Below are 11,368 nucleotides of genomic sequence, written 5' to 3' on the forward strand. Positions count from 1 at the left end.
GGGTTTTAGCATCTTGAGTTCCTATGATGTCGACTATTATCATTACATTATATTATCATGTGTATATTATCATGACATTATCATGTTAATGTCGACTTTAAAAAATATGTAGTCGTTCAACCCCTAGACAGCACAACCCGTCCTGCTGTGATTGGATCAAAGTGTAGCTCTGGATCTCTATTTGTTGAAAGAGAGGAGACCGCGACTAAGTGAAGGTTCAACACAATCTGCTGGCTTCCTTAGATAACTTTTACTAATTGGGTTTTTTATGCATGTGAATCTGTTCAGTGCCCTGAGACTTGACGCCATATAAATAAACTGATCTGAATTGAAAGCAGCGTCTGATTAATCCCTGTATCATTATATTGGATGACTTGAAAAAGACCACAACAAAACCCTTGTCCCCCCCCCCCCCTTTAATTTTTACATATGACATAAATCACAAACGTACTACAAGCTCTGAATGCTTTCTAAAAACCAACGACAAACAGAAACATCAGCTGTAGCGAAGAAGAATAGCACTGATTTGAGCAGAGAGTTTTTGCCCAACATCTGTTGGGACTTTCTTCTTCCTCACAGACCTATCGTCACCTCTCTCCCCCTTCACTCGGACGGACTAATTACTACCCAGCCCTCTCTCCCTCTGGATCAGACAGGATAATTAGTTGGTTTCCTTTTTTACTGGGAACGTCCACCCATGTTCTCCACAGCGCTCAAAGCTTTGAAACGGTTCAAATGATTACTTGGTTTAGCTGCTGTTGTAGTGGCACCACTCGCTTCAGTGTGAAGCTGTTACTTGGTGTTTATCTTTGTATAATGTAATAATACAAGATTGATGGTGAATAGCAGTCTGCAGTGTAAAGGCTCGTAGTTGTGGAAGCAGACCTGGAGCCGTGGGAGCACTGCGCACTTGCTGCTTCCAAGTCCGGCTGCAGAATCCAAAACGTGCCAGCAGCCTCGGTCTCCAAAGTTCACGGTATGAAAGTCCCTCACCGTACTCAGACGTCAGGTTTCAACATTGGTTCTGTTTGCTTTGCTGACCGAGAATTTTCCAAATCCATTTTGGAGCAACCTAACGCCTGACACCGCAAGGTTTTATTAATATATCCAGGCTTATATCCAGGACCACGATTCATTTTTCTCCCCCAGCTCGGGCCCAACAGAACTGAGCCAAAATGCATTTAGGACTGAGTTCAGTGTAATTTCCCATTTTCAGGCTTTTAATTTAGAGGGCAAATGGTTGCAGAATGTTTGTGTTTAACAGCTTGCCAAGTGTTGGCTCTGCTGGGACACCGACGGACTCGTTTATTTATTCACCCGTACTTTTCACAGGCACCAGGCCAGTGGGAAATTGTAGCCATATCTCTCGTATTCTGTGTTGACTCCAGTTAAAACACTGGACACATGTGGACGGACAACATGCTGACTGATCAACATGCTGTGTGTGTAGTTCCCAGGTGACGTGGATGCTGGCGCAGAGACAGCAAGAGGAGGCGCGCCAGCACCAAGAAAGAGCCATGAACTACGCCAAGCTCAGGTCCAATCTGCAGCATGCCATGTAAGACCCAAACACACGTGCACACAGCTGACCAGAGACTCTCAGGCCATTGATTATATGAACGTGTCGTCAGCAGTCGTCGCGGCACCGGGCTGATGGAGGAAGACGAAGAGCCTATTGTAGAGGATGTTATGATGTCATCCGAGGGTCGCATGGATGACCTCAATGAAGGCATGGACTTTGACACCATGGACATTGATCTGGTGAGAAACACACCCAGAGATGTTTATTCTTTCACTCATAAACAACTTTACTTACTAAAATTGTCACGGGAGCCTCTAAAAATGAAAGTGTTTCAAGTAAATTTTTGTCATCGTATTGTATTTCTTTAACATTTCTCTGCTTGTTGTTCATATTTTATCCTTACTGTCCCTTTACAGATTAATACTGAATGACAAGCCTGAAATAAAAAGCAGCTATGCTTTATTTCTGTCCTTGTAACATCTAGTCGTAAAACACAGATCAAATTAAACTAAACTCCTTTTTAGGCTTTTACAAAACGAAGTTCAAATTATGGAGCTTAGGCAGAGAAATCACTTGATTTGATGCAAGTTTTATACAGAAAACATCTTTTAAATGTTTCGTTACTGAACATTACTGAAGAAAAACGTTTTGGCCTTTTTTGAGGAAATATAGCTGCCGTCTTTTTGTATAATGATGTAATTGTGTCCATAGTCAGCTTTTGCTTTTATTTATAACTTAAATTGCAAAATATCATAGTTGTGGCCAAAAAATATGCAGTGATGTTTTTTAATTGTTGGCTGTTAGTAAAGTCCACATTATAAAACTTATGTTTAGTTTGAAACAAAGAAAAATTCAGAAGAATTACTATCAGTTTGTGGAGTATTTTATTACAAAATATATATTATGTTCTTTAGAAACAGTAAATGGCATTGTTTATTACTGTTCTCACTAAAATCACAGAACGGTGTATTATCCAGGACAAATGTTTTACTGGAGTTGTATTCACCAGAAGCCCATATAAATATTTGGTTTTCTCTAAATTCACTTTAACTAATCATCCAAATATAGAATAAAATTATATATTTTTTTTATGATTTCTTTAATTTCTTTCTTTCTTTTTTCAGAAAAGGATTTTTTTTTTTTTTAGAATCAAGAAAATGTATATGCTAAAATATAACCATCTATCAGGAACTTTTGTTTACATTTTATTTATCTTTTTGTTCCCTTTCAGCCACCATCTAAAAACCGCCGTGAGAGATCTGAGCTCAAGCCCGACTACTTCGATCCTGCTTCAATCATGGATGAATCGGTAAGAACACGCTTCTCTTCTCTTGATCTTAGGCTGGAGAATTAACTTTGTTTTCATCCTGACAGGTTTTTATTGAGCCACTGTTACATTTCTGTGTTTTCAACATGTGAAGTTAGACGATCACGATTATGTTCCTTGTTAAACATGCAGTTAATCAGAATGCACTGGATGGAGCAGGTTTAGCTTTAAAGACTTGGCTTAGAACAAGTCTCTTCACATTTAGGCTCCATTTTTACTGAATGAGGTTTTGTAAAACTTTCATAAATGTTGAGCAGCCCAGCTCGTTGCCAAGTGCTACATTTCTCTGAGATTATGGAGCAATGATTGATGCCGCTGTAAACAAACTTCAGTCTGCACGGCCAGACTTGAATTCTTGTTTCAGCTTGTCACAGCCATAAGCAACCTGGAGGTTTGCTGCATGGTTTGGTCTGACGGTGAACTGTACAAAGCAGTAAAACACTGTGGATTTTTGGGGAAACTTTAAATAACGTTGGATCACAAAAACTGCTCCAAACCAAAGCAGAGATTTTTTTTTTGTCGGGTCAAGTGCTGTGATTTCAGTCATACCTGGGAAAGTTCACGGGGAAGTAAAACTACTTCAAAAATCAAAACCAAGTCTCCGCTGGAAGTTATGTTCTGATGTGCTCCTTCTAAACAAAGAATATTTACCTTAAAATTTTGCCAGGAACTCAGTCCTCCAGAAGCAGTGTAGTTTTCTCAAGAAAGTGACGAGATGGGATTGTAAAACAAAACTTGTCACTCATTCATTCAGTTTAGTTTGTCTTTAGATAAGTAGTAAACATCCAACAGCTACTAATCAGCTCTTTTCAGAGCAGCAAGTAGTTTTCAGAATAGCATGGTGTTGTTTCAATTCTGTACACTTTTAGTCCAAAACAAGCTGTTTTGAAGTGTTTAATCTAAACAGTTCAACTGTCTCTCATTGTTTCATGTTGGGTGATGCGTGGAGCCATATATTGGAAAGCTAATTAACACGGAGCTCCCAGGTCACAGTTTCATTAAGTGCCTATGAATTGTTGTCAACATGATAAATTGTCAAATATGTACTGTGAGTTGCAAAAGTATCCACCCCCTTGGCCTTCTCCGATGGCATCCTTCCAGTTGGATAAGGGCTGCTTTTGTCCAACCATCTTTAAATCATAGCAGAGATTCTCAGTTGGACTGAAGTCTGGGCTCTGACCGGGTCTTCTGGAGTGGTGCTTTAGCAGAGTGTTTAGGAGGGACGGGATCTTTAAGAACCTCATGATTCATTTCAGTTATGAATGAAAGGGCTGCGATGAGATTAGCAAACATTGATCCATGCATCTTTAATAACGCTTCAGAAAAATCCTTTGCCTTGAATCTCTGACCTAAAAGAAACAAAATATTTTGGTCTGCATTGCAGTATGCAATAGTTTTCATTCACAGAATCTGAAACTAAATAAAGGGAGTAAATCTGAGCGCAGTGTCAGTGGGTGCCCATGTGTCAGAGGTTAGAGCTACCTAACCCACTTTTTTAGTGCTTCCTTGACTGTTTTTGGTCCCGTTATAGTGTAGTGGTGTGAATGGTTGTGTTGGTATCTTTCACAAAGGAGGGTCATATCCTCTCGTGGCTCGTTCTTGTCCGCATTGATAAATCAGTTAACACCCACCCTGAGTGTTCAGGCTCAACGTCCTGCTGGAAAGTTAAGCTCCATCTCAATTCTTCTGGACAGACTTTCCTCTCTTGGCATTGTAAATACACCTCTCAAATCGTTCCATTCATACCTTTCAGGCCGCACTCAGTTTGTTCAGTTAAAATCATCCATGCCTCAACCTGTTTCTGTTACCTCAGGTGTTCCCCAGGGCTCTGTCTGGGACCCTTGTTTTTCTATCATTTATCTTCTCCCCTTGGTTACATTTTTTGCAAACATCATATTCACCTTCACTGTTACGCGGATGACACCCAGGTCTATCTCTCAACCAAACCTAACTTTACACTTCCACCCTCGTCCCTCACTGATTGTCTCCTTGAAATAAAACACTGGTTCACTTTAAACTTTCTTAAATTAAATTGCAATAAAACAGAACTTCTTTTAATTGGAACTAAATCAATACTAAATAAACTTCATAGCTTTTCCATTCCGGTTGATAACTCCTCCATCTTTCCCTCCCATCAGGTTAAGAATCTAGGTGTCATCCTTGATAGCACCCTCTCTTTTTCCTCCCATGTCAACAATATCACTCGTTCAGCCTACTTCCATCTTTGAAATATTCATCGTCTCCATCCATCCCTCACTCCTCACTCCACTGCTGCTCTGATCCACAGTCTGGTCACCTCTCGTTAAGATTATTATAATTCTCTTTTTTTTTGGCCAACCAAACTTTTTATGCTAGACTATGTAAGGTGACCTTGAGTACCAAGAAAGGCACCTACAAATAAAATTCATAATTATTAAATCTCTGAAAAACAGGTTTCCCTCAAGAATTTCTCTAAATTTGGCTCCATACTTCCTTTAACTTCGACCAATTTTCCAGCTGATCTAACAAAAGAAGACAGTAGTCCCTCGATGATCGCGGGGGTCACGTTCCAGACACCACCGCAAAAGGTGGAAAACTGTGAAGTAGGAACGCTATATTTATTTTAGTATTTATAAATACTTTAAGGTTTTATAAACCCTTCCCACACTCTTTCAATGTTCTAAACTCTTAAACCAACGTCATTTTAACAACATACGTATATGTACTGTACAGTACTGCAAAGTTTTATATGGGTACTCACCAGCTCTGCAGACCAGCAGCTCTGTTTGGGTTCTGTAGACCTGCCCTGCAGCGACGAAGCCCACCGCCCCATCCAGGTTGATGAACGCACGGATAATTTAACTTCAGGAATATTTGACTTTCCTGCCCGTTCTGTGAGCTTCATAGAAAAGATCGTTACTTCTGACTTTGCGTTGCAAAACTTTCCCTCCATTTCGGCAGAAAGCAGCAGCCGGAAGCACTGTTGGCTTCTGGGTAGTGTAGTTCTTTTGACTTGCATTACATTATAGGCTCATTGAAAGAAAACTACAAAATGGCGGCGCCTGTTTGAAGTATTTTTTTTGTTACCCTTTTATCCCGTACCGTTCCAATCACGTGAGTAATATTAAAGTCGTGTCGTTTACAGTCTTAATTTGAAAAACCGCGAAAGAGTGAGTCTCGAAAGTCGAACTGCGAAGTAGCGAGGGACTATTGTACAACAAACCAGCTTCACTGTGAGGTTGTCAGCATAATGAGAGGTGTTAGCTTGAAACTACATGATGATGGTTTATTTTGAGGGAGTAGGTGTAGGTTGAATTTTAGGTTTTATTTCGCAACGCACTAGTTTAAATGTTTAATTAATAACTTGAATAACTTGTGTTTCTGTCTCCTAGGTCCTTGGGGTGTCCATGTTTTAAGCTAACATCCAGATGATTTTGACGATGGGAGAACAGAAGAGGCGCTTTGTATTTAAAGAGAATTTTAGATGCGAAAACGAGTGTTTTCTGTAAGAAAAAGCAAAAAATAAAACAAAAAAAAATAGATTCTGGCTTGTACTCCACGTGGACCAATGACAACCCATACTCAGTGTTGCTTGCTCAGAGAGGACTTTGTTTCAAGAATTTAACTTTTCTAATGTTGGGTGAGCTCTTCCTGTTTGAAACCAGTGCAACAGGCCACTTCCAAATACCTATTAGAAAGGTCTGAAGAAAAATTATAGCTTTTTTTTTTTCTTCCTTCCTTTCGTTCTTTTTTTTTTTTTTTTTTTAAAGGGGATGAATCAGTGTGTTTTAACTTAAGAAATGTTTTTTTTTATGTCTAACCCTTTTTACAATTGTAGTAAGTTACCAGGTGTGATGTAGTAATTTATAAACAAACTGTAGTAGCTTGCTTGTACCGTGTTAGCCAAGTGGATGGAGGTCTTTCTGTTTGTTTCCTTATTGTTTTTCTTTGTTTACTTCAATCTCTTCAGTTGTTTTTTTTCTTTCTCCTCCCTGTTGTCGGGTCTGAGTCGAGGTCCTGAAAACCACTGGTGGTTAAGATGTTGAGATGTCACGTAGAATCAGTCTAGATCCTTTTTATGCTGTGAAGATTACCCAGAGTTCACTTTAACTCTCAGTCCAACTCCAAGATTTGGTTCACTCCTAAACTGTCTGCTAGAAGAAGCTGCAAAGTTTTGTTCCTGTAGTACCACTGTGTGGGCTCAATAAAAACACCTTGATGGGGAAAAACAAAAGTTTAATAAAATTGTCACCTTTTTGCTCCTAAAATCCCACAGCATAATGTTAAGATCTCTACATTTTAAATAAAAGTTATATATGAATCGGTGCTGATTTTATATGCGTGCTTTTGGTTTTTCTTATTTTCAATCTTAAGGACGAAAGTTGGAAAAATGTAAAACTTTAAAAAAAAAAAAAAATGGAAGCATGTGAAATCATGCATCAAGGAAGATTTTTTTTTTTTTAATTGTATTTTTTACGTTCAAAAAAATTTTCCTCCTTTTTTGTCTTGATGATGTCTTTCTACCTTTTTTCCTACGTGTAAATTAGTTTGGATAAAAACTGATGAAAAGACTCGTGAAATTCAGCTTTAAAAGTTTTTTCAGCGCGGAAAAATAAGTCCTGTCACAAAAAAAACCATTCAAATGTTCAACCTGTGAGCTCAGACAGAACTGAACCCAAACGTTATTCAGCAGCGCCGTGGCAGCTAGACAAAGGTTTTTTTTTTTTTGTTTTTTTTTTTGACATACAAGTTTTAATGAAATGTTTTGTCTACTGAGGTCTTTTATTTTGTAGTCATTCCATGCTTAAGCCTTAAAACCTGCTTGTGGAGGTCACCTTTTCTCACAGTAATCTTCCATGTCCGAGGTGAATAATTGGCTCTTAGAACATGAATACGAGGTGGTCAGATGTAATGTGATAAAGTAGATAAACAGCCTATACGTGTTTGCCTAATTATTTTATGTAAGTACAAAAAAAACCAACTCTTCTAAGGATAAAAAAGCGTACTGTTTATTGTTTGTTACTTACCACTACATGGGTATAAATTCTTATTAGATCATGTGTATATATACAAAATTTAATTTCTGTTTTTCATTTTCTCCTACACTGAGTTGTCTATTATCCCACCATCTTTCAGTCACTCTGTTTTCTGATTTGTACTTGTCTGGAGACAGTAACTTTTGAATAAAAATCAACACATTTCTTCTGTGGTACTTCTTACTCTGAGCTCAACAGTAAAGCAGGGTATTCAAGCGTACATGTACACAGTTTGGTGTAGGGTTCAGTCCTGTTGGTGTGACCAAATTGTACTCCAAAAACCAGGCGACTTCCAATACGCTGCACGTATTGATCTGCTTTGCTGATCAGATCCTGTAGTGAGATTAGTTTTCTGTGTCAGTTAAAATGGTAAAATATCTACCAGATTATCTACAGTTTGTTTTAAAGATGAGATTTTCAGAACTGTGAAAGTTGCTGTAAATGAAATGGTTCTCTCCGAGCGTCAAAGGAATGGTTATATTACCGCCCAGTTAGCAAAATAACATGAGCCACTGGGTGCAGTAAATGGTAGCGAAAAGTTACAACTGAAGCTAAAAGTGTCAAAATGCCACCTGAAAACAGGAGACGCAACAGTTCGTGCTCAATAATCCAGGTCCTAATCCATCAGTGTTCAGTCAGGTCATCTGGACTGTTTCTTTTCGGCTGAGATGTTTTGTCCTTAATCCAAAGGACTTCTTCAGTCCGAGGAGCCACAAACAAACAAGTCCCTAAAAGCTATTTGGCATGGCTGCCTCAGAGGAGTTAACTGGAGAGGGTGGGCCCCAGAAACCATTACTACCAGCAAACTTATTCCACTATGGGGGGTATTTGTGGGACTCGGGTTGTTTGTGGCTCTTCGGACTGAAGAAGTCCTTCGGATGAAGGACAAAACGTCTCAGCAATATGAGAGCTTAAAACTAAATTTTTTATTTTTTTTTTGGCTGCTCTCTTCCTCGGGTCATCACAGAAATACTTGGCGATTGTTTTAACGCCGGATGTCCTTCCTGACACAAGCACAGACCACTGAGCTACCACAGCCCTCTGTGTGGAGCAGAGAGCGGCTATGTAGGGCGCCGGGGGAGCAGATGGAGGTTAAGGGGCTTGCTGATGAAGTCCTTTGGATGAAACGTTTCAGCACAAAGAAACTATCCAGAGGAGCTGACTTCACTTTGTTGGAAACCTTAGTTGTGTTTCTCAGGCAGGGCCACATCTGAAGCTGGATTCTTTCTAAATTTGTCAAATTATCGGATGATCCTGAAATTTGAAAACATGTCTGAAGTGATGCACCTGGAAAAAAAGACCCTACAGGTGATGGGCTGTCATGAAAGTCCCTCTCTTGCCACACGGGGGCAGTGCAGTCCTAGTCAGCCATCTTGAACACAGCTGGTTCTGGTGTCACTGTGTAAAATGAGCATGTTTTTCCTGTGTGTGAAGATGCTGTGGCACCTCCATGCATTTATCGTGTGTATCAAAGGGCCTTTTAGCGACAGCGGTGCTTTGTTGTGTGGAGGCGCAGAGCTCCACGGCTACATGATAAAAGTAAGCACACGAGGCAGCAGAAGAAAGGATGAAAGCTGCACAGACTTATTTTATTAAAGTGCATGATTATTAAAGAGGTCCTCAGATCAGTGCAGGAGCTGGGAGAGAGATCCCTTCATGTCCAGCTAACACGTGAAGAGGCTCGTCTGTCACCACGTCAGTCTGCTCCCCACGTGACGGCCTTCAGAGGACCAGGGCTCAGACACCCCCTGCTGCAGCTATCTCAGCTCTTTTCATCACATTGGTAGAGTTTACATTTCAGGATTTGTTTTTCGGGATTTTGGTGAAGGGAGTATAAAAGCTCTACAGCTCAGACTGTAGGAACAAGTTTCAGGGATGAAGTGGGTCAACAGAAACACTTTTGAAATGTTCAACAGGTTTTACACCACCACAGTTTGGGTTTTGTGATTTTTGAAGATTTTTACCATACAATATTCAGCTTAGTTTCTAATATGTCCTTTAAACAAAAAAAGAAAGACTTCGTTTCACATACTTTACACTGGGACTGCCTATAAGAGGCAGCACCTATTGTTATCCACCTGACAAAGGGTTTCTTAACTTTATATCTTACACTTACGTCAACTTTAATGTGGCCCAAACCGCAACACAAATGTTATGTCAAAACGACCAGCTCAGCGTCGTGACGTGTGCGATTACTTTTATTGGCGTTTCGAGTTACAGTGGTGATGTAATTTGTGAACAAAGAAGCCATTTTTCTCATTCAAAACGCCGTCAGAACCCGTCAAAAATTCAAGATGGCTGCCAATACATTTAAATGGCTTTAACTCGACTATTTTTTACACATATAGAGCTGAAGTTTGGTGAGGTTATAGCTGAGAATGTTCCCTATCACATACTGAATCCAAATAAAAAATACAAGATGGCCACCACAGCTTAAAAGAAAAACTGATTATAACGCGATTTTTTTTTTTTTACCATACTGAGCTGGAGTTTTGTATAGTGGTAGCTGAAGGCGAACTCCAACACAAAGTACTATCAAATAAAATGTTTAAATTGGCAGCAGCGTGGCAGTCCCTGTCAAAGTTTCTCCAGGAACTTTCTAGTTCATTCGTGAAACTGTAGACATGTTTTCTTTCACCCAACATGTTTACTTAATGCTACAGGACTATTCTCTCAAAGTCCCTCAGGGTGCACGTTCAAACTCTCATCAACCCATTTTATTTGAGCTCAGAACTTTCTCTGTCTGTTTAACTTGTCTTATCTCCTGCACGAATCCTTGTAGACACGTAAAAACATTAATGTGGTGACGGTCAGAGGCTTCCGCCACCAGACATGTTTATAACACGACATGTAGCTTTTACTGTATCTGTAAAAAGAATCTTATTTAATTTCTACTCTGTGAATGACATGTGGTTACCATGGAGACCCTAACGAGCCTCTGGCAGCAGCTTTAACATTTCTTTTGATCTTGCTTCTCTTTACTCTTCTTATACGATTTGCACAGAAAAACAGCATTTTGTGACGTTAGATTACTCTTAAAGTCAGGTCCAAACTAGAGAAACTGTGAATGTCTTTGTTAAAATTAGCTGAAGAAACTGGTATTAAGCTGTTGCAAATAAAAAGAGCAAAACACTAGCTAAAAGCTAAACGTAGCAACTCACTAGATAATTACTAAAAGGAGCCAGCAACTAGCTAAAAGCTAAATAAAGCAAAAATAGTAGATGAGAACTAAAAGAAATGTATATTTAGATAAACATTTAGCTAAATAAACACACACACCACCACCACCCCCTCCACACACACACCCATACATACATATATATATATATATATATATATATATATATATATGTATGTATGTATGTATGTATGTATGTATGTATGTATGTATGTATGTATGTATGTATGTATGTATGTATGTATGTATGTATGTATGTATGTATGTATGTATGTATGTATGTATGTATGTATGTATGTATGTATGTATGTATGTATGTATGTATT

At 39.1% G+C, this 11,368-nt stretch overlaps 1 protein-coding gene across 1 annotated transcript in view; it reads left to right on the top strand.

Annotated features, from left to right (window-relative positions):
* Positions 1-7,965, top strand: part of LOC119408553 (cohesin subunit SA-2) — a 32,008-nt gene extending 24,043 nt beyond the window's left edge. The window contains exons 31-34 of the mRNA XM_037675396.1: positions 1,451-1,558; positions 1,635-1,761; positions 2,754-2,831; positions 6,221-7,965. Of these exons, the coding sequence (XP_037531324.1) occupies positions 1,451-1,558; positions 1,635-1,761; positions 2,754-2,831; positions 6,221-6,244 (337 nt within the window). The 3' untranslated portion in view covers positions 6,245-7,965. The remainder of the gene's footprint in view (positions 1-1,450; positions 1,559-1,634; positions 1,762-2,753; positions 2,832-6,220) is intronic.
* Positions 7,966-11,368: the final 3,403 nt, after the last annotated feature.

Source organism: Nematolebias whitei, chromosome 4 (assembly GCF_014905685.2).
Source record: "Nematolebias whitei isolate Nwh7 chromosome 4, NemWhi1, whole genome shotgun sequence".
Taxonomy (NCBI): domain Eukaryota; kingdom Metazoa; phylum Chordata; class Actinopteri; order Cyprinodontiformes; family Rivulidae; genus Nematolebias; species Nematolebias whitei.